Here is a 26,900-nt window from a genome sequence, read left to right on the forward strand (position 1 = left end):
AAGATGGGTGGTGGGTTTGACCAAGTGGCAACCACTCCTCCTTCGGTATACTGTTCACCCACTGGGATCTGCACCATGTATACACAAGTGTGGTATAAAACCCAAATGTAAACCCATTCCTGTCTTTGGGATTAAAAAAAAAAAAAAAAAAAAAAAGGCCTGGCTGAAGCCGGGAGTTTGGCACAGCAGATAGAGTTAGCAGTTTGTAGGCTTTGAAGTGAAAGTTTTTTTTCCCCCTCTTTTACTAGCAATGAAAAGGACGTTAAAGGAAAAGCACCAAAGGTGATGAGGAATATTTTTCCATGGCGAACGATGTAATGTTTTTCGGTATAATTCTCTACTTAGAAAGCGAGGTGCCTTAAAGCTGTCATTGGCGATACCTGCCACGTCTTACGTAACCACTGCCCAGGAGACATAAATCATCTGTGGATATTTTAAATAACACCATCTTCTCCTAGAACACCCTGCATGACTCAAACACTGAGAGAGAGGAATAATATTTCAGTTGTTTTGGAGCAGTTCTCAGACATTCAGGGAGGAAAAACTCGGAGGTTTATTAAAATTCACAGGCTGGGGCTAAGCACCCAGGGACTGTGTGTGGGTGTGTGAGTGTGTGCGTGCGTGCATATTGCAAGAACATATTTTCTGGGTGGGGAGGAGGTTGTTTTTTAACAAGCAACCTAGAGAGCACCTGGGTGGCTCAGTTGGTTAAGCGAATGCCTTCAACTCAGTTCATGATCCCGGGGTACCGGAATCAAGTCCCGCTTTGGGCTCCTAGCTCCATGAGTAGTCTGCTTCTCCCTCTGACCGTCTCCCCTCTCATGCTCTTTCTCTCTCAAATAAATATATAAAATCTTTAAAAACAGAAACAAAACAAAACAAAAACCCAAACAAGTAACCTAGATAATTCAGATGCAGGTGGTTCCTGGACCTTACTGAGAAATAGCACATCTAGAACCTATAGAATGTTAAAATTCTTTGGCCAAAAGAATTAGGAGTTGAAGTCACAATATTTCTATTTACAGAAGTTCAAAACTAATTAGTTACTTCCGAAAAAAGAGCAGGCATGTTTTCCATTTCCCTTGGGTTTTCTTATTATACCTGTGCCACATTCCTCAGAGATAATGAGGGTGGATAATATTATTCTGACTTTGTCGATAAGGAAATTAACACAGGCTTAGTGATTTACCAAAGGTGACAGAGCTAGTTGGGGCAGGTCTCTTTAGCCTTTTACACAGACGTCAAATGAGATGGCATCCCCTCAGATACTCCCCAAGTCAAAAGCCTTCAGAAACATGTGAAGAAAATAGCAGTACATTTCCTGATCCGGTTTTAGATAAAGTTTTCCTCATCTCTAATCAAATGCTCTTCTTCAGCAGACAGCTCTGAGCTAAATGAAGTTTGAAATTTTCTACCTTGAGCACTGGCTTTGGGGACCCATTACAGAGATGCTTGTAAGCCACGATTATGCTACTGGGAGAAAGAAAAGCAGACGGTCCCCTATGGAAAAACATCAGCACATGTTTTCCCTGGTAGGGGACTTTGGCATTAACCAGGATAGACATAACTTGAGTTTTTAATTTGCTTTAGATCTAGTTTGGACCTAGAAAAATGTAAAAACAAGGTGTCCCTTAAAATCCCACAAATGTTGCATATTTTCAGGAGACGGAGTCTGCAGATGACTTCTTTGATTTCAGAAACTTCCACTGGGACTTTCTGGGGCTCACTGTCTGGTTGGGTTTTGCATATCATATCATGAGGTGCTGGAGGGAGGATAAAGACCCTTTGACAGTGGAAAATCACTCTCATCTAGAGCCTTCTCCTCCCTTACCCTCGAGGGAAAACCTGCCTTCTCCCTCATGAGAAAAACTCTAGATATAATGGACAAGACAAAGAAAGAAATATTTAACCAAATCCATTAGGAAATCCCAGCAGGAACAATGTACCTTTTCAACAGTTTAGGATGTTATGAACAAACAGAATGTTTTGTGTGGGGCATCTGTCTCAGGCTCCTGAGTGAGAAATGCTGTTTGCCATTAAACACTAGTTTCATTCCAAAGCTCAAAAGAACTATGTTCATTTGCCAAAATCCTACTGCTCTGTGAACTACAAAAAAATGGTTTATATAAGTCACTAGAAACATCTAATAATAATAATAATAATAAAAGTCTTTTTCCAGAGTACCCCTCACTCCTAAGCATTCACCAACTGTCTTAGCTCAGGCTGCTATAACAAAATACCATAGACTGAGTGGCTTATCGGCCAGACATTTATTTCTCACGGTACGGGAGACTGGACATCTGAGATCAGGGTGCTGGCACAATGGTGAGGACCCTCTTTCAGCATCTAACTAATTTTTCATTGTATCTCCAACAAGACAAAAAACAAGTGAGCTAGCTCTCTGGCTCCTTCTTATAAGGAGCACTAATCCTCTTGATGACCTAATTACTTCCCAAAGGCCCTACCTCCAAATACCATCACACTGGGGGGTAGGGCCTCAACACGAGACTTTGAGGTGAAGACACAAACACTGAGTCCATAATGCCCACCCAAGACCAAAGAGATGACCATGGCTTGGGCTGATTTTCAATAGTAGCCCCGAGGAGCCCTGTTCCTGCTGGTACCCGAGCCTGGCTTCCAGCTTTCTTCATGACAGCCTGTCATTCCCTCGGAGGCAGCAGGAAGTCTTTGGGAAACCTCCGGCTAGTTTTGGTCACTCTCCACGTAAGGGCTTCTTCAAAAGGGTTCAAAGAATGAACAAACCGCTGGGCAGCAATAGCAGGTGAAAGAGTGTTAGGATGTCTCTGACACTGTATTTCTGACACCCTGTCCCCACGAAGAGGTCTCCCCTGGAGGAAGACTAGTGATCATAAACAGGCCTTCACACACACACAGCAGAATACCCACTCGGAAGTCCCATGACATGAAAACTACCTTAATCATCTTATTTGGCGTCTAATGAGAACCTCACCTTAGCCAGCTGTGTTTGATTTCCAAGTAACATCATTTGCCTCATACACACCCACCAACCAACAAAACAGTGAGAATGACGTAAAAAATAAAAAAATAAAAAATTTATACAAAACGATACATGATTTGATATTACAATTTCTTTGCTTTGGGATGATAGGAATACCTTGTTAAATGTGTTTGAAAGGTCTGCAACGACAGAAATTTCACCATTAGGCCAAGCTCTCACACCACACAGACCAGCACACTTGGAGAGTGACCATGTGGCACGTTAGTAGTGTCTGCCCAGCAGATAAGGCCTCTCTGCCCTTGGAAAGTAGCTTGTGGCTTGGAGTGAGAGTCAGAGGCCAACCTAGCTTGGGCACCTCTAACCTAGGGTTGCTGCTGCAGATGCATGCAGAGGGGGTATACCTGGGTATCTCTCTGGTGAGGGCACTGGGAGGGGCTTCCAAGAAAATTGATTTTGTTGGCCAGTCACACATGGACTGATCCCATTCTGCCAGCTGTCACTCTCCTCTCACCTAAGAAACTATCTGCAACAAATCAGCTGCTGTCCCACACCATAAAATTCCCCTAAAAGAAACAGTCAAAAGGCCATACCTGCCCTTTCCCAGAAGGAAGAGGACCCAAAAGCAGATATTCTAGGCACCACCGCCTTGCCAAGTGATCATTGTTGTTGTGAATACTTGTCTTGGTTTGTTTGTGGGGGGGATGAATCACATTGCTTTAAAATAGAACTGATTTCTTGCAATACTCTACCATCTTCCTGATTCATTCAATGCGCTGTAATTTCCATCACCACTTGCGTGTGGGAAAGAACTGCCAAGTGTGTTACGGGTTTGTCCTCATTCCTCACTGTGTAGATGTGTTAGGGGACTATGTGCCCCCTTCTGTAGCACAGGTCTGTCCTGGCCAACACCTGCACTTGAGGAGGTCCTGGACACCCTGGGGTCTGACGGCTACTGATGAGCCAAGGGAACAAGGCAAGCAATGCCACCCTTGGGTTATCTCACATGACACAGCTGCTGCACATGTATTTAGAGTTGGGCAGACTCAGGAGTTTGAGCTTATTTCTGCAGAGGAAGTGAGGCTAGGATAATAGCCAGACGTGCCATGCACAGGCCTGGCCCTACAATATGCATTCCTGGGGCAGGAACACCAGTGGAAGTCCCTGACCCATAGGCCTTCTCTTCTCATCCTCGGATCTGTCCCCCAGCATAAGCGTCCTCATGCAAGTCGGGGTGGCTATAGAGAGGCAAACATCCAATTGGCCCAATGCATGTGTCTTGCAACTAGCTGCCCCTTGGGCTAAGGGTATTCACAAAGGCTTGGATATGGGGAAAGGACCATGCAGGCCTGGGAAGTGGGCTTTTGTGGCCATTGAGGAAGGAAACTCAAGATCTTAGAAACCCAGGGAATGGACTAGAAGTAGGATTCTGGCTCTGTGTACCATGGGCTTCTCACCCTGTGAAGAGGAACAGACCTAGCCAAGGCTGGCCAGCTCAGAGGCTTCCAAAGCACAGAGCCTGGGCAACCACCTGCTGGGATCTTAGGACAGTGCTAGAAATGGGCAGATCAGAAAATGGGGGTCTACAGGGTGAGGCTGGAGTGTCTGGGCCTGTCCAGCTTCATCTGTAAACTGAGGTGGTTTGGAACCTGGAATTGTCAAATTCCTCTCCAGACCCAATACTATAGGGTTCTAAGATCCAGCTTGTCACTATTGAAGGCTCAGTCTCAAACACTGGATAAAGATAATACAAAAGAAAAGAGAATACTAAAAAAAATTCAAATGAGCCTCTCTAGTTCAAGAGATGAACAATGAGATATTCTGGTTAATCAATGATCTGGCTAATGGAGTTGTTAGATTTATCTTTCACAGGTGACTGATAATCAGAGCATAACAATACACTTAACCTCACAATGACCATCTGCATCACCACTGGATGGCAAATGACTCAGAACATCTCCAGTTGTTCTGGGCCATGAACTACCTGGACACATCAGGACTGTATGTAATTAACACATGATTCATTATGGAAACATGAACATGCTGGGTAGGCCAGCAGATGTAAGTGGACAATCTCCAATATTAAAATTTCCAATGCCATTTCTGTGGACAAGGCAACCTCTTTCAGATTCTCTAATTTGGTCTGTTTCTCTCCTGATGAATGTTGATGGAAGTAGGCTGCACCAACCTCTCCTGAAGTTCACTGGTGTCATGAGACACAGAGAGCCCATGCCCAGAAAGCATCAGTGTCATGAGACAGGGAAAGCCCACTCACAGTTAGGAGCACTGACCTGTCCTTTCATATCTGGAGCAATGGGAATGGTGGGCCAGATGGTTGAGTAGACACCAAAAAACACCAGCCAAATCAGCATGCTTCCCCAGACAGCCAGATGACTGAACTGCAAAAGGAAATAGAGGCTCAGGCAAGGCTTCTCTGCTGGCACAGGTGAGCCACCCGCACCCCACCTGCAACAGAAACCCTGTGTCCAGGCCAGCTTTCTTCATGGATACATTTTTCACTAGTCACTAGAAAGTGCCATCTTGTAATTATCTTGTCTCAGAATGTCACACAATGAATTCAAGGATCTGGAGGCTCCAAACTACCCTGAAGATCAAGGTGCTTTTGCTGCCTCAGCAGACCTTCTCCTAGACCCCTTGCACAGTTTTAGCCAGCCCCTCACTGGTCCTCACCAATGCTTGCTCCAACTTGGAGCTACATTGGCCAGTTCACCTTAGTCCAGTAAGAGAGCACCATATGGACAAAAAGAACAAGATGTTCTTACTTATTGTTTTGAAACTTTGATTCTTCTTTTCATTTTCCAAAGAACTTTTTACAAATCTGGGCTGGATCTTAACAATCTTTTAAGCATCTGCTGAGTTGTTAGCTTTTTCTCCTTTGCCTCTGAATATGATGATCCTTGACTTCTTTTCTTCCACACTCCATGACATAATCCACCATCAAGGTCTGTTAGCTTTTCAAAAATACTTCCAGAATCTGACCATTTCTCACTACACCCCCTTGTAAGAGCCCAGGCCAAGCCACCATCACCTCTTGTCTGGATTAATTACCATTGTCACTTGATGGATTCCCTACTTCCACAAGCACCTCCAATCTCCTCCCTCATTTTCCCAGCACAGAATTAGGAGTCTATTTATAAAGCAATGATAGACAAACATGAAAGATGGGTTATGATCCTGAAATTTGACATGTCACCAAAATGTCTAAAATTGGGGAATGATTAAATGATGGGATATTGATCAAACTTAATACTCTTTAATTATGAACAAAGATTTTGTGGAAGTATACTTTAAGGTGTGGAAAATGTCCACGATCTATTTTAAACTGAAAAAAGGATTACAAAGCTATATGCTCCATAAAGCATTATCTTATTAAAAATATACATGTGAAACATCTGTAATGTTATCCAGAAAAGTCATAACAGTAACTGCCCCTTGTTCATAAACTTATGGAAATTAAAAATTCTCTTTTATGTCCTTCTGTATTTTCTGTATTTTTTTTTTTTTTTTACAACATGCATATACACTTGAAATGAAAGGACTGTTAATAGCTTAGAGCTGTTAGTAAGCACCAAGTAAATGAATCATTGGAAAACTCTGGATGGCAAATTTGCCCTGATAAAGATCAAATGAAAATTTTTTTACATGCAAAATTTAAATGAGATAGCTCAATCCTGCTGACTGGTTTCCCAAGGCTTAAAAAAAGATCCATGACATCAAATTATCTGTAGTGGATAGAGAAACAGTTCCAGAGAAAACTTACTTTAGTCCACGCTGTGGTCTCCAAACCAGCTTTCAGACACACAGTGACAACAACATACTGTGAAAACAAACAGGAATTGGGGAAAATGTATTATCCTTGGTGACTTATTATTACTTTCCAGGAGAAATCCCAAGTTTCCACTCCAGAGGCAGTGGGAGTCACTTTTGTGCTTTTCTTAGCTTGGAAAGATTTGGGAAAAATCACCTTCTACGGTGCTGCTTTTTTTTTTCACAGCTAGATGTGAAACTGTCTTGAGGTGACCTGGTCATCACCTGTCTAGAAATCTTGACTCTGCAAAATCTCTGCTAGAAAATGAGGTAAGCGCTTCACAACCATTTTGAGCTTTAAGAAATGTATACTATTGAGTTGAAAGATTTAAAACAAATAATATGAAGGAAGGCCTTATATAAAGGGTTTCCAGAGGCAGTGCCCCGACATATGCCACTTAAGAACAGTTCTGTAAACAGAGAGAAACTTACCGTGTAAACAATATTTCCAACAAATAAATAGTCTGTGGCCTGGCCACTGGCCAATGCAGTATCTGAAAAACAAAGAAGTTATTACTAACTTCTGCGGAAGAGCACTGAAAACTGTTTTGTTCAGAATATAAAAACAGAACTTTAGAAACATTTATCAAAATATAAGGGATTTTCAAAAACTGTATCATCTGTGATTCGAATGCCTCCTCTTTCTAACTGTGAATTATTTTCATCTTGTATTTTCTCCAAATGAAGCAAACAAACAAAATCAGGTTTCTAACAAAATGAACCAAACACTTGATCTGTATTGAAATTTATATTTTTATAAGGAATAAAATCTCCCCTTGTGGGGTTAAGCAAAGGGAAGAGTTAGACTATAGTAATCTATCTTTATTTATAGCAGCATTTGACTTTTTCTGAGTGTTCCTTTAGGATTTATTTTTAATTTTTGCGAATTGGAACTATGAGCCAATAAAGGAAGATAACGACATGAATACAAATCAATTCATAATTATTGAACTCAGAGAATTTGGGGGGGATATTCACTACTCATGTTCTCATATGCAATTGCATGAACTTCTGAAGTCTATAAATTGGGGGAATGCAAACAATCCAATGAGAGACATCTAGAAAATACAACTAGGAATTTGAAGCTTTTATTTCTTAACTTTTCCACTTTTTCGTTTATAATGACTATTACAATGTATAAAACAATTACTAAGGCTAAACTCTAACAGAATTGTCTAACTTCCATCAGCTAGCCTGCTGTGAAAAGTCTGGTTATTATCCTGAGGGGTCAAAGCCTTTTTCAACATCAGGAATGGTTTCTTTGGATGGCACTGCTAATCTCCTTTTATTCCCTTTTATACTCAAATTCAGGTCTGTGCCTGAGAGGCCAAGTATTAGACGGATTTTTGTGTTCAAATTTCCAACCCAGTAGCTGCCATACACATATATTTGGGCGGGCTCACTGACCCATGTGCTTGTTGAGGAATCTCTTATTAAAGTGTCAAGATCTGTTTAGTTTTCTAAGACACCAGAATGACCAGGTAGCACCATAAGCAGAATCTGGTCATTGTGGGGCCATAGATCGAGCTCCAGGGCATGGTCTTTCTCCTGATTCAAGATAGGAATATTTGCATATATAAGGAAAGATCAACTGCAAAGTGACATTATGGGCTGCATTAGCTATACACCTAAAGTAAAAGACTGCTGCTGGGGAACATGAAGTGTTATCCAAGGAGAATGGAGAGAGACGGCCACCGACTTACAAAGGAATGGTCTGGAAATTTAGGGGAGATAACTTGAAAGTTAGGCAGAATCTCATTAAAAGGAAAGGAAGGAAAAAGTTCAAAACACCTATCCTTCCATTCTTGAGCAATAAAGAGGAATGAAACACTGAAACATGCTATAACATGGGTGAACCTTGAAAATCTTGTGCTAAGTGAAAAAAGCCATCACAAAAGGCAATTGTTGCAGGATTCTACTTCTTGAACTGTTCAGAAGAGGCAAATCTACAGAGATAGAAAGTAGACTAGTAATTGTCAGGAGGTGGGAGTTTTTGGGGGGAGAGGGGGCAGAATGGGAAATAACTGCTCATAGTTATGGGGTTTCTTTTGGGGGGCAAAGAAAATGCCCAAATATTAAGGTGTCAGCTGCACAATCACATGATATATTAAAAACCATAGAATTGTACCCTTTCAATGAGTAGAATATAGGATATGTACTGATAAAGCTGATATTAAAAAAAATTCAGTTCCTCAGTCACACTTAATCATATTTCAAACCCTCAATGGCCACAGGTAGCTAGTGACTACTAAATGGGACAGCATGGATACAGAACACCTCCATCGTCACAGAAAGTTCTACTGGACATTCAAGCCAGAGCCACTATGCTGGAAGAGGAAAGAAGTGATAAGAATTGGCACATATATTTTGAAGGTAGAGAGGACAGGCCTAGGATTTAAACGGGGGGTGGAAAAGAATGTGAGAAATCAAGGGTGATTTAAGGTTTTTGCCTGAGTACCTAGGTGAACATTGATATCATTTACCTGATTCTGGTCATATTCACATAGGAATACTGATTAAAAGAGTGACACATTAAAACATGGTATTGAGTGGCCAATATTTCAGATTCACAATATGAAGAACAGGTGACAGAGAACACGATGCTATTAAGAAAGAAACAAAAGCACATGGAGGCAAATGAGGTGGTGAGAAGGAGACAGTTAGTGGTGGGGGGGAAAGGCCCAGCAATGAGTGTTAGAAGCCCATGTTCCAGCCCGGCTCTCTTGTCCCAGCTCTACTGTTATTCAGTTCCTTAAAATGTTCGGTTCTGCATCCACACCTCTAAAATGGGGATTTTATACTAGATACAGATGATGATGACTGAATTATCACCAACGTTCCTCTAAGATAGAAAATTTTATTGATAAGGTCTGCGATTTTCGCTGCTACATCAGCCTCAGGCATGTAATGGTAGAAATTGGAGAGTTTCAGATCTTCTTCCTGCTCAGTTTAGCTCAGGGGGGTTTTCCTAGTCTTAGTCCATCTGCCTGAATGGAGAACAATGACCTCAGTGCCCTGAAGTTCTACCTACACGAAGCCCCGATGGAGTCCAGAGTCAGCGCTGACCCAGTGTAAGAGTTAGAGGGGGTATGAGACTAAACTGTAAATAGAAGATCACAATCAAGGTTTGACAACTTTCTGAATTTCCTTTTAGTACGACTATTTCAAATGTTGGCTGATGCATGGACTAAAAGAAATGAACTATACAAAGCATTTGTCTAATATGAAAGGCTTAGAATGTGTTTCAGATTTTATGGACATAAACAGAAAACTGTTACACGTAAGAAATTCTACATTGAAAAGAGGGAGCATATGATTCTAGGACTCACTCTGTGAGCACTTTACCTATATTTGTATACCTCCTAATATAACAATACTAATGTATTATCATTATTAATGTTAGTACATGATAACAATATATGTAAAATCCCTTTGCTATTCTAACAACTGCATGACCTAGTATTATCGGCGTATTTCAGATGAGAAAACCAGGGTGGCAAAGAGAAGGCAAATGACATGAAAAAGGTCATCCACTTCATAGCAAACTGTAAATAAGGGTTTGTTTTCATTACTGAGCTAGAAAAGATGCATCCCAAAGAACAAAAGAAAACTCCAAAAGGAAAAAATATATATATTAAAAAGTACTCCTTTGAAATACCAACACCTAACGGGAAAGAACTTGCAGGAGAGAATTAAGGCTGACAGGTCATTAACTTCCTGTGACAGAGACTCTGGGTCACACCGGAAGTAAACGCAGGGCACAGCAGCAACCCCAGGAAACCTGAGTTAGGTGGGCCCAGCAGCAGCCCCGAGTTTCTCCACCTTGGCACTGCTGACATTTTTCCAGATTAGTCTTTGTTACACAGGATGGTCCTGTGCATTGTTGGATGCTTGGCAGGACTCCCCGCCCCCCCCCCACCACGTTCCCCTGGGGGATGCCAGGAGTCCCCACGCCCTAGCTGTGACAATGAAAACTTTCTCCAGGTGTTGCCACATGTCTCCTGTGGGTCAAATCGTCTGGCCTGAGAACGGCAGTATCAGAGGTAAGACAAAAGATAGTATATGGAAATGTGCAGAATATACTGAGGTGAGAGCATCTAATGTACAAAGGGAGCCCTCTTCTCTCTAGTCAGACTAGGAGAGAATGAAGTGACCCCTGCACCCCCCAGGTGTCCCACAGTCGACAGGAAGAAACAGTGGGAGCCTTTAGTACAAAGTGATGCAAGTCGCAATGCCAGATGGCCTTTAGAAGGGGGCAAACTCTGGGATTACCTGTGGGACTGAGAGCTTACTTATGAGGACAGGACCTCCATGAAGACATTTAGGACTACTGAATGCTCTGTGGGCAACTTGGAGTAAAGAAAAAATAGGGAAGACTAAAAGACATTTTCCAAATGTAGCTTCTAGAGTTTTATAATGCACTAATTTCTACCTTGTCAAGCTTCAATATTTCAAACCCTCAATGGCCACAGATAGCTAGTGACTACTAAATGGGACAGCATGGATACAGAACACCTCCATCGTCACAGAAAGTTCTACTGGACATTCAAGCCAGAGCCACTATGCTGGAAGAGGAAAGAAGTGATAAGAATTGGCACATATATTTTGAAGGTAGAGAGGACAGGCCTAGGATTTACTGGCATTAAATGCTCACTGGCATTAAATACAATGTATACACTTGAGGTAACCTGTATATGCTTAAAATAACTTTTTGAGAAGCTAGGATAAACCTTTTATTTCTGTTCATCATTTTGGAAAGGTAACTCAGCACTGTATTTTAGTTTTCCACTGAGGAAAGAGTATCTCCTGCCCCACTCCAAACTTCTACCATCTGGAAAAAATTTATTCCTTGAAGGAGAAACTCCTAAACCAAGCTGAGATTCTGGGACCCACCAAAAGTCTCGAAAAGACAGCATCCTTTAGACAAGTAACAAGTTATCACTCTGCACACCCTGTTGAGGAAATTCCCATGGAATGGATTGTTCTCTTACAGGTTATATTTCAACTGCTTTAGAAGCAAATAACCTGTGGGCATTATCTTTGTTAGATCCTGCCAATAATATACTACTGAAGGAAAGATCAGAAGTCCTCAGAAATCATTTGTGACTGAATGTAGCAATATGCTACAGCTTGCTGATAATTCAAGCGCAGAAAAGCCCATTTAGACTGTCCAGCGTATTCCTGAAGCATGCTGCGGACACACTCTTTCTTCCCACTTCGCTTCAATTTAATAGCACTGTTATGATTCCCACGCTCCACTGAGAAAAACATCTTCTTTTAGTTTAGTAGTTTAGCTGTTATTATTTTAGTCAGATATTTAAAATTGCAAGTTATTTTTTTTTTTGAAAGGGAAAAAGCAACCCCCAAACTCAGGTGAGTGGTTGAGTTCCCCAAGCCAGCCTTCAGAACATTATTCAACCCCATCTGTGTAAACGAGAGTGAGAACATGACTTCACACAAAGCAGCAAGGGGAGGCAGAGAAGGCTACTGGGGAGGAAGGAGGTGGTGAGAAGGGAAAGGGCAATACAGGCAAAAAGGCAAACAGCCTGCACAGAGGCATGGAAGTGAAACCCCCCCCCCGTCCCCCCACCGCGCCCACAGCTGGGTTGGGGGGTGAGCTCTGTGCAAGGTAGGGTGGGACGCTGGTGGTGTGAGGGCAGGGGCCAAACCTTGCAAGGCTCTCAAGAGGTCCCTCAGAAGAGAAATCCATCAAAAGTGCATGTGGAGAGGCGTGATCTCACCAATCTTTGTTTTCCTATCTTAACCAGCAGGACGCTGAGCACTTCCTAACAGAAACCCGTCATTAGCACACAAAGGCTTAACTGAGCAAGGAGGACAGAGGTAAGAAGGATTAAGCTGCCTATTGCACCAGAACAGCTGGCATTTAACCCAACTAGGATCAGTCAGCCTTTTGCAAATAGAGGATCAAATTCACCCAGATGAGAGATGTAATGAGAGAGGAGGGCATTGCTTCTTCCAAAAGTCCATAAAAAGATTTCCATAAAGTGAAGAACCTACTAGAGCAGGAAAAATTCCCCATCTACCCTGATATAACAGTCACATTTAGAATGATTTTACTATAGCTCCATGTGATGTAAAACCCAATATAATGATGATGTTTACTATATACATCAAAAGTGTTAAACAAAGTGACAGAGTTGGGGACACTGTCCCTGGTAGTCAGCTCATTCTCTTGGAGGCTTCAGGATCCACTGACCTGGGAGTGGGTACCACTGTTCTTTCAGATTTTTATTATTTGGAAAATCTACTTGAATCCAGGGGTCAACATAAAGAAGGATTAGCTAAATGTGGTTTAGAAATAGTCACTGAAACAGACTATTGTGAACTGGGACAAAACCACACGGACCCCCACATTAGTAGTGACGGCCCCAAATGGTTGCATGCAAAAACCTCTCCAAAAATATTTGTGGGAAAACCCATGACTTGTAAGGAAAGTACGCCTCATTTTCTAAGCAGACGGAATGATCAGGGAACTTACTTCAGAATATTCCAAAGGGCTAGGTTGGTGACATTTTATAAAGATGCCATTTCAATTAAATGCTCATTAAAAGCATTACATCATTACCCAGCTAAACCACAAGAATGCATCCAGAAATGGCTTGGACAAAAAAGCAAAATCTGAAGACAAAGTTATAGCACGGTCCTGTATGGTCAGGGAAGACAGGATTTAATAATCAAGAAAACAGATGGGGTGAATTTATATGTGCATTTTTAATGAAGTAAGAATCCATGGAACACCTGAATTACAAATCACAGGCACCTCACTCACATAGGACTCAGGAGGGAGAACTGAGGTGGAGGGGCACCATTCCCTTGACACCCAGGCACCTGCCAAGAATTCTGGCTGGAGAGCGGATGCCAAGTTTCTCCTGCTTTCCCATTCCCGCCCTTTGGCTTCAGAACTCTCAGCAGCTCTGGCTGAGAGCAGCCCTTATTCCAAAATACGCCCTCCCCACCTTGCTTGCTGGACCTCTCAAGCCTGCAGATGCTCAAAGGAGGCACTCCACCAACCAGGTACCATTAGACTAATATCCAGAGTGAAGAGGTGCTCCAAGTTCCAAGTAACTCACTTATGGACACACTTTTACAGCTCACCCTGCTCAAACCTGCACTGCCCAGGCCATAACTGAAACTATTCTTCCTGCTTCCAATGCTACGTATTCACGAAGAGAAAATTTATTTTTTCCTTTCTCTATAAAGAGTGGTATAAAATATTGGAGAGAGTTTATAGGAGGTTGAGTTTATACACGTGTTAATGATTATAATTACATTCATAACCAGTGCTGGGTTAAGTTCCTGGTTATATAAGCCTTTTTGCTGGATTTTCTCCTCTCTATTGCCATTACTGATGGATAAAGTGAAGGATACGAAACTCAAATTTCAATCTGGGTTTGTTTTTTTTTTTTCATTTTTGTTTACTAAAAATGGATTTTAAAAAGGTAGTTTAAAGAACAGGTGGTAACAATGATGAGACGTGAACTTGATGGCCAATGGCAAATAGCCACCTGTGTGGCCACAGACTTGTCTCCTGTTCTTGGGTGCACAGCTAAGTAAAGTTCCTTAGCTCCTTGTACCCAGGTGGGGCCCTGTGACCAGTCCTTGCCAATCAGACATGCGCAGAAGAGATGGATCCCTTCCCAGAGATGGTCAAGAGCAACCACTCCTTCTCCTGGCTCTGTCCCCTACTAATGTCAAGGCTGACAGTGCACGCAGTGGTCACGCATGAAATGGAACCTGACTGTACTGAAATGGACCCTGAATTTGTTTTAATGAGGTGGTAAGATATGTAGACAGAGAAATGATTGTCATTAAGGAAGAAGTTGATACTTACAGATCCCTAGAAATATGAGGCAGGGATGCCAAGCAGGGCCACAAGGGAAAGCATCGGGGTCAGTAAGGAGGCAGAAGAGGAAAAGAGAGAACACGGTCCAGAGCCTTTACTGGGGTTTTCAGGGGATGGAATGGACAAAGGTGGTTAGGTATGAGGTGTAAGCTTAGGATTGGATGGTGTAAATAATTTCAGCAGGCTCTGTGTGATAGGGGTGATCCGTAATTGTCTGGCATCTGACCCCAGGGTGATTTAGGGCAGGGGGAATACTTCGTTGGTGCATGACAGTTCAGAGAAGAGATGGCTGGGGGTGTGGCCTCTGGACATTCTTGCAGCGGCGAGGGGGGGGTCCATTTCAATACGGGGTGGGGGCTCCATTTCATGCATGACCCCTGCGTGCACTCTCAGCCTTCCCATCAGTAGAGGACAGAGCCAGGAGAAGGAGCCCTGGGAGGGGCAGTCTCTCCAGGATCAAGGCTCCAATGAACATCAAAAATGTGGGGAAAAAATATTGGAACGTAAGAAAGTATGCTCAATGCAGTCTCCCAGTTGACTGTGACATGAATAAGAAATTAGCTTTTATTGGGATACGCCCCCAAGATTTGTTCTTTACAGTTTATTCCCACCCCGGCTAATGCACCTCAATTCAACTTCTCAATTCGACTTTCTGATAAAGTTATAAGGGTTAGCGAAATTGGGCAACTCTGGCTCATGCTTCTTATAGCATGACACCAAACCCCGACTGTGTCAAATACATGTAACATGGGGCTTATTAAAAGAGACCCTGAAACCTAAGAGATACTTAACAGTGGGCCTCCAGCCCAATTCTGGGTTTCCAAATGCTGGCGCCACGGATTTGTGAAGCGGAACACAAGGTCCGAGCTTTCCTTCAACAGGTCATTGTGTTTAAAACAAGCCCAAATAAAACAACAACAAAAAAAAGTTCTGAATTTGGAAACTCGGTTTTATTTAAGTACATCACAATGGGGTTAGTAATGAGGTATTTTAGGTTTATAAGCTGTAGTTTCATTTGTATGAGAATCGAAAAAACTTCCCAAGTATTCCAACTTTCTAGTTTTTAGCAGACAAGCCCCTTTCACTTCACCTTTGTGCTTGGGGGTCTTGGGAAGGTCCTCCAGGACTCTGTTCTCTCAGGAGGGGTTCCAGAGGGTGGAGGCCATGTGAAGTGAATTACTCCCCTTTCTGTCCCATTTAGCGTTTAATGTTCTTCCCCAGATGTTTCCATCCATTTCAGATGTTTTTGAATCTGACACAGGAGGGTGGTGGCTTGTAAAGGGGAACAAAGTGTTGGCTTCCTGTCTCCCTATATTCCTTGAAAACACAGCATTTGGTTGGGAAACTCTGTGACTACCACAGCACCTTGTCCCAGCAGGCCCAGGAGCTATGGCCATCAAGGACAGTATTCACTAATGCCATACTGATTCCCCATGGGATGCCCGGGAGCCAGGGTAGGCCTGGCACAGAGAACAGACTCATTTAGCTTTTCCTTTCTAATAAATAACTGAGTTTAAGAAGTGGCAGTCTCAGAGAATGGCAGTCTTGCCCTAACATCGCTGAATGTGAGGAAGGTTAGTCATTGGGATTTACGTGATATAAAATGGCATGATTTGCAGTACCAGGTACAGATCAGAAATAGTTCAAGCTCAAACGACCCAATAATGCCATAAGCAGAGATAAGCAGGCTATGTTTCATCTTATCCACGTGCATAGTTTATAAAACTGGTCATCTAGCAGCACAGTCATTAAAAAGTATAAAATCACCTTTTCTCGAAATTCTCAAAAGACCTTGCTGCTTAATTAATGCCAATAAAATACGTATCCATATGGTAATTTTCCTTCTGAAAAGGGGTGGGAATGATTTCCAGGGTGTGGGCTGTGAGGAATTGAGAAACAAAGGTTTTGAGGAATTTTTCTCTGCTGCTAAGTATATTCTCTTTCTCCTCACCCCCCCTAAATTTCATCAAGAAAAATCTGAAAATTTCCTTTTTTTAAGTCCAAACTGATATTACTTTCTTTTGCCAATAACCACATTCCACTTCAAGGAGGAATACTCAAATATGCAGACTGGACTCCACCAAAGGAAAACCCGAGTGTGGGCAGACACCAAGGGTCTTGATGAATTTCGGGCCCTACAAAGGTGACATCTCCGGTTTTAACCTAGACTCGCTTTCAGATCAAAGTATGGGAGCTGCAGACAGGCCACGGGACTGAGCGTAAGATTGTGATGGTTGGAAGAAATCTGATTTGCTGAATTGCTTGAGTGGAAAAATTTATTTTGAAACTTGAAATGAATCATCACAAATTCCATCAGCAAAGGAGTGCTTTGAAAGGTCTATCCAAAACCACGCAAAAATAAGCAAAGCAAAATTCTTGGAACCTCTCTAAGGAATGAACAACGGGCTCACACCTTCTCAAAAATATTTCTTCCCAACAATTATGTGCCCAAAGTGAACAACACTGATATGTAAGCCTCTAAGCCACTCTTCATAGTGGAGAGAGAAGCTCCTAGTAAAATCTACCATCTTTGTGACATAATCCACAAAGTGTGAAACAATGAAATGAAGGGCTCTAGGAACCCTAGCCCATCAAGCAAAACTCCTTTAGGGTCCTGGCTGTGAGACAGAGTCTGGGCGACAGTTTCAGGTGGGACTTGGGGGTGGACAGAGGCACTCCTCTGTTAGATCAGGGTCCCCCAAGCCTTGAACGTGTCTCAGTTCCTCTCAAATCAGTGCCATGTTCCTGTATTTCCTTGGGGGTGGGGTGCTACATCATTCTAAATGGTGATTCAAAGTGTAACAAGAACTCAGAATTAAGACAGTAAATCAGCACATATAAACAAGTAATCCCATCAGCTGCCATATCCCTATCTTCTCAAACTTGCAATCTTTCTTGATTTCCACCACTGACTTTCTTTTTTCGCCAACCCCCAAAATCCATGCTCTTGCCAAACATCATGTGTTTTTCTATGAAGCAAATCTTCCTACCTCCTGCCTCTCACCGAGAAAAGTCTGCACCCAGGTTTTCCTGATCTGACCCTCACCTAACCCTAACCTCCCACCCTCCTTCCCAGCCACTCCCCCCCACCTCTCTGATGCAGCTGTCTTGACTAGAGGGTGCCACTGCTGACCCCAGAGGGGACACTGGGAATATGTCAAGACATGTTCTGCTCTATTATAGTTGCACAAGGATAGGGAAAGAAAAAGGGAAGGTTACTGACATTTGCTGCCGGCATCCTGAAATGCTCATAAGGGCGCCCAACAAAGTCTAGAATCTGGGTTTCCCCGGCCCTGCATTGGGAAATACTGCCCATGGCCTCTTCAGGTTCTTGCATGCCTGCCTGGTTGGGCCAGAGTGCTCTCTCTCTCACCTTTCCCCACACCTGCCCTGCCCCACTTGATCAGCCCCTCCTCACCTTTCAAGAATATAAATGTCTCTTCCTCAGAAGAGCCTCTGGACTAGGTTGTGTCCCTGTAGCCCACAGCACACTGGCCAGGAAGCAGCAATGCACGCATCTCCTGGTCATCAGCTCTGGCCTTCCGGAAGCAGCCGGGGGCAGGAGAGGCAGAATTTCTATGTGTGTACTCTCAGGGTCTGGCACTCTCAGGGTCACTGATTTGCCATGATTCTGCTAAATCAACAGATTCTCAAAACACACTCCCTGGAAGTGTGTAAGCACATTCCCATTTCCTGGGTGTTAATCTCCTTACACACTCCCTGCAACACCTGCACACACGAGTGTTCTTGCCTCTAGTTCTCCTTCTACCTTTCACTTTTATGGACTTGATACATTTGTTCCCCAAAGGGCTCTGATCATGATACTCTCCTTGATCTAAAATCCAGGCTGACTCTTCACACAACATTTTAAGTCCTGACTTCTCAACCTCACATTCAAAACCCTGTGCTGTCCAGTTTTCACTCACCTTCTCAAATCTTTTTCTGACCTTCACCCGTGAAAGGATAGACTCCTCACAGCTTCCCACATCTGCCCTGAAATTCTCTACATTGTTCGGCTCTTCCATCCATTCCTACACCTCTCGATCCTACCTGGGCTTCCAGGCTAAGCCTGGATGTTACCTCTTCTACTAAGTCATTAATAATCCCAAAAGAAAGGCATTTTCTCTCAGCCCTCTGAAAACCCATAGCATATCATCTGTATTTTACTTGTGGGAATTATTTTCTACTTTGTACTAGAAGTTTCCATGCGTGGATCTAGTTTCCCTACCAGACTACAAACCCTTTGACAGTAAGGCTACGTTGATCCATTCACCTAGCACCCTTAGAATCCACCCCAAAGCCTTAGACATAAATATTACACAATAAGGTTAATGAGCAATGATGCAATCAGCTTTGCTATGCATTAATAGTGAGAATTTAGAAATTAATTCTAAAATATTCATTTGTTAGAACAAGTCAACTCATGAACAAGAACACCAATGGCCTCCTATAATTCTCTGCCAAATATAATTAATATTTGCAATTTATTTCATCTCACACAGTTGCACTCAATAGGTTAACATTTACAACAAAATTAACAGAAAGCTTCTATGCCGAAGGCTAAATACATACAATAAAATAATGACATTGATGATGATAGTGATGATAATACAAACTGGAAAAACATCCTATGGGCTGGCTACTAGGTAAATCACCAGATTTGAGGGAAGCCGATAAGGGTGGCAGAAATGGACTTGAAATTCACTTGGTGCTGTCTCTCAGGTAAATAAGTAACTTTTGGGAGTCTATCTGTTTTGAAACACAGGCTATTTCAGGGGAATGAACAGATTTATATAGTGGCATCTAGCTAGACTATCCCAATTCCACCATAAGTAGCAAGCTGCAATCTCAACACACATAATCAATCCTATCTCCGGGATTGGAAAACCATCACTTCTACTGCAGAATGGGCCATATTAGGGCTTTATGAAGCAGACAACTGAGTGACCATCTTATAAATCTTCTGAGGGTCCAAAGGCAAGCACTCTGGAGTTAGGACCAGAGTGCAATGTCTAGATGAGAAGGGTAAGGGGCCTGGAGATGGTACTCGTGGTCCAGTCCATACTAGTCCCTGTGTCTTCCTAAGTATGGGCTCAGGGATAACAGGACAGCTGCCCAGATTGTTCTTACGCTCATCAGACAAATTACCTCCCAGCCCCAGTCCATCCTGCTAGAGAGATGGCAGTTTCTATCACCAAACCGGCAGAGCTTCTTAAGCGAACCACATTCAACACTCTTCTATTCGTAGCCCCTGCTCACTCGAAATACACAGAAATCCACACTGAGTAAAGCTGAACCACAGGAGAGCTTTAGAGTTCAAAGAACACGATTTTGCTAGAATGCCCCGTGTGTTGGGGGTGGGTGGGAGGGCTAGAAGTAGAACGTTTTTATTTCCTGATCTAGATACTTAGGGACCCTTGAGGGAAAAGAGGGGTCAGATGAAACTCGAAGAACAGGTCATAGGCTGTAATAAATTGGCAGGGCATGCATTTTTTCTAACTGTCGGTGTTTAATAGGTTAAAGAATATCAGTGAGGATGAATCATTTTTGTTTGAAGCACAAAACAGATTGACATAGAAACAAAGAGGCTTGGAAGCTTTATATTCTTTGGTTCTCTGAACAATAAAAGGCCTTGTCTAGTCAATATTTGGAGTAATTTTTCCCAGGGGGATTATTACTATTTGAGAGGAATGAAAGAGTAGCATTCTCATGATCCATTTTCCTTTTCTGAGACTAAAAGATGTGTCTCTTTAGGAGGGAATCTCTTGGATGTATTAAGGAGTGTGAACAAATATAGGCAGCCACGTTTCTCACACGTCCTTTTCCAGCTGGAGGAAAGACTAAAACCAGTCGAGAGAATCGGGCCTCAAACTTTAAAAGTCTGCTTGAAAAGTGTATGTCAAGGAGAGGGGACTCTTTCAAGAAATGAGGTGTAAGGTTAGACCCTCACAAGATTTGAGTGACTCTGCATACAGGTATGTGAGGTTGGAAGACGAAAGCCCAAGCAATTAACAGAATATGTCAAACTTGGGGCCGAGAGGCATCGATGTTTCACTCCAGCACAGTGTTTTGCTTCAAGATCCTCCACTCAGTTATTAAAAATAAAGTTTAGAATTCCTAGCATTTAAACTCTCCAGGCAACTGGAAAGAAAATGGGCTCTCGGAGCCAGAATGGATGAAACCTACAAGCTATAAACCTGAGCCCGAGCTCTCATTAGATTTTAGGTATGTTTTTCTTCTGAAATGTGTTCTTGTGATCTCTTGGTCTGCAGAACTGGGAAAAAAAAAATTTGTGAACAACTGGCACCAGAGGGACCGCAGAGCTACTTGCTGACAGTTGAAATCATGAAGCCGTTACCATGCTCCAGCGCTTTCATGGGAAACCAGAAGAGGATGAGGGAGTGGACCAAGGCGTTGATGCAGTGACCCCAGAAAACCTAAGGGAAAACAAACCAAGGGAGTCAGGAGCTGCCCACAACTCTTGACCTCTGTGCAACTCAACAAACGCCTCATTGTGAAGGATACTGGCAGTGGTCTGCGTTGTTCCAGAAGTAGCCTAGTATTCTTGAAGTTAAAAAAATACCGGTTTCCTCATTTTTACATACAAATGACTGGACTATCTCCGGATAATATTACCTTGCTGCAAAGACCTAAATATATATGCACATATACGTGGACCAATATACAATCTGTCCACAACCAAAAATGATTTATAAGCCTTTTTTTTTTTTTTAAGAATCCTAAAAAAAGACAACAGACTTTTACAATCATCTAGAAAGAGAAAGGTGTTAGGTCAAAATTGTTAACAAGAGACAGAAACTGTGGACTTCCTGAAAGCATTAAAAACACTTTAAATGTAGATTCCTACATGGTGCTCCCATTCTTTTGTTTTGTTTTTTAAAATCCCTCTGGAGCAACTTGTTAATTTCTAGGAGTTTGGTTAATATAATGCACATTTAAAAATTCTCTTTAACACTTCAAAGGTCAAACAGAAGAACACAACGTTTAGTTTCTTCTAAATTAAGGTTTCATAAATGCACTTTAATCATCTTTTTACTACTGAGATGACAGAACTACTATACTAAAGCCAGCTTGAATTTATTTAAAAAAATCTAGATTATTCTGGGGATTGTCGTATAGTTTGATCCTAAGTAGCGGTGGGGAAGCAGAAAAATGAAAAAAATCATAAGACAATGGGATTTTCCATTTTTAAATGTTCATTTTTTTTCCCTTCTCCCTGACCTCCTTACCCACCCCCTCAAAAAAAAAAAAAAAAAAAAAGTCTCCAAGGCGTCTGCAAATAAGTCTCAGAGAATTCTCAGCTCTACTACCTTTTAAGTAGGTCCATTCCCTACTTACTTCCCATCTTATAGGGCTTTTGAATTCAAGCGCTTTAAAAAACAGAGTTACATAAAGAATGCAGAACCAACAGGCCATGCTTCCCATTGACAAACTCATAGTAAACAGGGACTGAAAACAAATATTCATCCAAGTCTTCCCGTGTATGGAAGACAGTAAAACCAATAGGATCCATTTTGGTTTTTTTCCAGGCTTGGAAGTGCCTATTATGCTTTCTTCAAAAGAAGACAGCTCTGAAGGGAGGCTATCAATAACACCGGCTCAAAATGAAGGCTTCAGAGATGGTTCTCTCCTGGAGGACTCCACTTGGCATCCTTACCAAGGCCCCGGCGGCTACCCAAGCAAATCACGCACACCACTGGTGCCCAGTAATTTCACTGACCTCTGTTAAAAGATTTCAGTGAACCTCTCGTTAAACATCCTAATCCCCGCCTGCACAAAACCTGAAGACAGAAGCATGGCAACACAGGCGTCCTGCACCGAGCCTGGCACGTGTCTTCTCTTCTGGCCGGGGCCCTCAACCTCTCTGCCACTTGGCTGTGACTGGCAGGCCCCATGAGGTCCCCTCTGCCCGTCCTGACTGTGGAATCCTGGCAACACCCAACCCAGCTTCTACTTGGCCCTTCGCAAGGTTGCTGACACCTTTTAGGTCTAGAGGCTTTCTCGTTTGATTTTCCAGTCTGATTAAAAAAAAAAAAAAAAAAAGATACCTACAACTGACTGGATTCCTGTGTTGACATCTGGCCAATTTTTCTCGCTAGCTAAAGAAACATTTTCTTTTAAAGGAAAAACCAAGCCAGGGTGGTAAGAAAGCTCTGTTAGGCAAGCTCCCAGCCTTCCTCAATGCAAGGCTTTATGAAGGGTAAGGGGAGTCTCTGACAGCTGATCCAAAAGGCCCTAGGGCCATGGGTGCTGCTGGCCACACAGGGACAAGGGGAAAGGAGTCAACAAACAGGAACTAAACATGCAACACAGAAGCTTCCTTTCCAGCTGGCATCTTGAATTTACTGGCTTGTCAGACTGGGAGAGGGCAGGCGTCTCACCTCTTCTCGAAGGTTCTCTCTAATGCATTAGCTCTCTCACATGCAGATAACTAGAGCTGGAAGACATACAGCAGTGCTTATGCCCTTTTGAAGTGACAATTCTGCAATAACATTGTGTACCTTTGTGTTGAAGCCTTCTGCATTCTGGGTGATTTTGTAGAGCTGTGGGAACCTGAGCATGCTCTCCTGGGTGCAAGACCTCTCGAAGATTCCCAGTGTGAAGGGTGGTAGTGCAGTGAAAATCTGTATGGAGAACAATGAGCTGTTAAAAGAGGACGTTCTGATTCGCCTGGCTTAGGTGTTTCCGTTCTATGGAATGATGACTTAATTTTAGGTCAAGTCTGAACCTGAGCTTCAATGATTCACAACTTACCAGACACCCTCCAAACAAAGAAAGTGCATGAACGACCATTTTTGTTACTTAATCAGCAAAAATGAATCCATTGGACATTGAAAACAACACCATAAACATATGATTAGCTAAGAAACCATGTCATATTAACAACTACCTTCCTTTGTCAAATGAGCAGTGATTTAGGTGGCTTTGTGAAGTGTCGTGCTTTTAGTGATCATCGGCTCAGGCACAATTTTACAACTTCCCATCCTGATCTTATACTCAGATTTCAGGAAGCATGATGTACTTCATCCATTTATTCATCTGACAGACATTTATTGGGAATGAATTATGGGCCAGACACTGTGATAAGCACCAGGAATAGGTACGGACGTTTAAAGACAGAAGAAGGAAAAGAAGCAGGTCCCTGACCTCCAGGAATTCCGTCTACTGCAGAGCGGGAGACAGGCAGCCGGCGGCAGGCGTATAAATAAACACATAAAACTCAGCACTCTGCAAAATTACTCATGGGGGAGAGTGCAGAGAAGGAGAAGGGAGAGTCAGGATTCTGGGACCAAAGAGGGCCTGACCTATAAGGTATTGGACCTAGGGGATTTGGCAGGAGGAAAAGGAATGTCAGGGAGAGGGGCAAGAAGGAAGGACTCCCCTGAAACAGGAACCCCTCACAAAGCTTTGGGTCTAAACACATGTGGTATGTTTGGGGGTCGGGGTTGGACTTCTACGACATCTAGGATGGTGACTGGCTGAGGACAGGGCACAAGACAAGGCTGGGAAGGAGACAGCAAGCTCCCGTGACAATGAGTTTCTTGGGCCAATGGTGCCTTCTGAGACTTTCACCTTTACCTGTAATTTACAGGTGGAGGAAGGCCAATAAAACTTGAAGGCTCCTCTTATACCTTGGAGCAGAAAGGTAAACAGCCCTGGGATGTCAATGTTCTCTAGGTTTCAAGGACAAAAGGATCAAGAGTGGCTGTACTCATCTCTCTCCCAGGAATACAAGTCATCTGTTTAAGGGAGATGCTCCTAACAAACATCTCAGAAGCTTTGCACACTTAGTACATCAATTCTCCCTTGTGGTTTTGTTTATTTATTTTTTTTTTTTTTAAAGATTTTATTTATTTATTTGACAGAGAGAAATCACAAGCAGGCAGAGAGGCAGGCAGAGAGAGAGGAGGAAGCAGGCTCCCTGCTGAGCAGAAAGCCCGATGCGGGGCTTGAACCCAGGACCTGGGATCATGACCTGAGCCGAAGGCAGTGGCTTAACCCACTGAGCCACCCAGGCGCCCAATGGTTTTGTTTAAATGTGCTATCATGCACACTTGATACTGCCATCCTTGGTTTTTTTTTTTTTTTTCCTTTCCTTTTTTACTTGACTTTCTACCCACTTCAAATCATCCTACCCTTCACCAATGGACAACCGCCCTGTAGGACCTACCATATTTCCATATTGATGGGATGCCCTTCAAGTCCCCTCGGCCTGACACTAATGCAATTTTCTCATGCCCACATACTAATCCATAGTATGTATGCACCATATTTTTTAAGCTATTCACCTACAGATAGGCATTAATTTCTTTCCAACTCTGTTCCACAAACTTTGTATCAAAAAAAAAATCTATGCTATATTACAACATATACACTTTATCTTTTATTCCTATGGGAAGGTTTCCCAGAAGCAGTGTGGGTACAATTAATATAATAGATACAATTATTTCAAATTTTACAAGATGCTGCTTGGTTGCTTTCAAAAAACGTTTACCTTTCCTTTTACAAAGGACAACAGTAATCTTGTCCCTGCTTCTCTATCAGCAATGGTGTTATATTTAATATTCTCCAGACTGAAAAATTGGAGATATTAACTCTTACTTTAAAAAATTTACATTTTGGGGGCACCTGGGTGGCACAGTTGGTGGAGCGTCCAACTCTTGGTTTCAGCTCAGGACATGATCTCAGGGTCCTGGGATGGAGCCCCATGTCCAGCTCTATGCTCAGCATGAAGTCTGCTTAGAATTTCTCTATTTCCATGTGCCTCTGGCTCTCCACCCCCTGCACTTATGCATGCTCTCTCTGTCTCTCTCTAAAATAAATAAATAAATCTTTTTAAAAAATTCACATTTCCCTGATTACTGATGCGCTTGAGAATGTTTTTATTTATTTGTTGGACATGTGGATTTGCAGTTTTGTGAATGGTCTAGATAGGTCCTTTGTCCGTTTTCTATTTGTGGTTTATCCACTTTTCTATGAGTTCTTGGATTATAACAGATATCCATCCTGTCTTTGTATTATAAAGTTCCATCCAAATGAATTCTGTCTCCTGGCTTTCTTGATGGTTTCTCTTGCCATATAAAATTGCTTAATTTTTATATGGTCAAGAATAGCTTTGAGTGTCCAATTACAGTTATTAAAGTTTTCAGGAGTTTCTTGCAGGAAGCTTACAGTTTTAATTTTTCACATGTAAACGTTAACATATCTGGAATTTATTTATCAATGTGGTATAGGATAGGAGTCCAATTTTATTTTTTTCCAAATAAAGAGCCAAGTTGTTAGAACACAATTAGTCCAAACATTTCCCATTTAGCTAGAATAGCACCTTTGACGTTTATTAAATTCTCACATATTACAGATCTGGAATTCAAAACTGGAATTTACTTCTGGATTCCCTAACTGCCTAGTCCAGTTTCACATCAGCATCACATTGACTTGGTTACAACAGGCTCGTACTATAGTCCAACGTTTAGTAAAGAGAAGTTGACCCTTACAATTGTTCTTTTTTGTACATCTTTATTCTCAGGTACGTGTTAATTCTATTTATACTTTGATATCATTTTATGTAACTGCCCTCCTCCCCCACCAATCAATCACTGGGATTCTATTGGAATACATAAATTTATATATCAATTTAGAGGAGCTTTTTTAATGATATCACCTTCTCATATGAAAGAATAATATGCCTTTCTATTTGTTCAACTCTATTTTGTATACTTCAAAAAGATTTTGGATTTTTTTTCCTAGTTGGTACTATAAAAATTATTCCTATGCAATGTGTATGAAAGCAATTATTATACCCATGCATTTTTTTAAGATTTTATTTATTCATTTGACAGATAGAGATCACAAGTAGGCAGAGAGGCAGGCACAGAGAGAGAGGGGGAAGCAGGCTCCCTGCTGAGCAGAGAGCCCGATTCGGGGCTTGATCCCTGGACCCTGATCATAACCTGAGCCGAAGGCAGAGGCTTTAACCCACTGAGCCACCCAGGTAGCCCCTACCCATGCATTTCTAAGTGCTCATTGCTAGAGTTTAAAAAAAGCTATTGATTGTTAGGATAGAAATAGCTATTGGGTCTTACATGTTTATTATGGATCTAGTCACCTTTTAAATTCTCTTATAATTCTAGTATTTCTTTACTGGTATTTTCTGGGTTTTCTAGATAGACAGCCACTTACGAACACATTTAAAAGGACACTTTTTGTGTG

At 42.2% G+C, this 26,900-nt stretch overlaps 1 protein-coding gene across 1 annotated transcript in view; it reads right to left on the reverse strand.

Moving 5' to 3' along the window:
- LOC111159917 (phospholipid-transporting ATPase IB) overlaps positions 1-26,900 on the reverse strand; it is a 585,941-nt gene that overhangs the window by 136,323 nt on the left and 422,718 nt on the right. Inside the window, exons 29-33 of the mRNA XM_022522597.1 lie at positions 23,192-23,314; positions 21,028-21,106; positions 7,238-7,299; positions 6,759-6,815; positions 5,269-5,376 (exon numbers count right to left, since the gene is read on the reverse strand). Coding sequence (XP_022378305.1) covers positions 5,269-5,376; positions 6,759-6,815; positions 7,238-7,299; positions 21,028-21,106; positions 23,192-23,314 — 429 coding nt within the window. The remainder of the gene's footprint in view (positions 1-5,268; positions 5,377-6,758; positions 6,816-7,237; positions 7,300-21,027; positions 21,107-23,191; positions 23,315-26,900) is intronic.

Source organism: Enhydra lutris, unplaced genomic scaffold, assembly GCF_002288905.1.
Source record: "Enhydra lutris kenyoni isolate GAN:26980312 unplaced genomic scaffold, ASM228890v2 scaffoldscaffold71, whole genome shotgun sequence".
NCBI classification, from domain to species: Eukaryota; Metazoa; Chordata; class Mammalia; order Carnivora; family Mustelidae; genus Enhydra; species Enhydra lutris.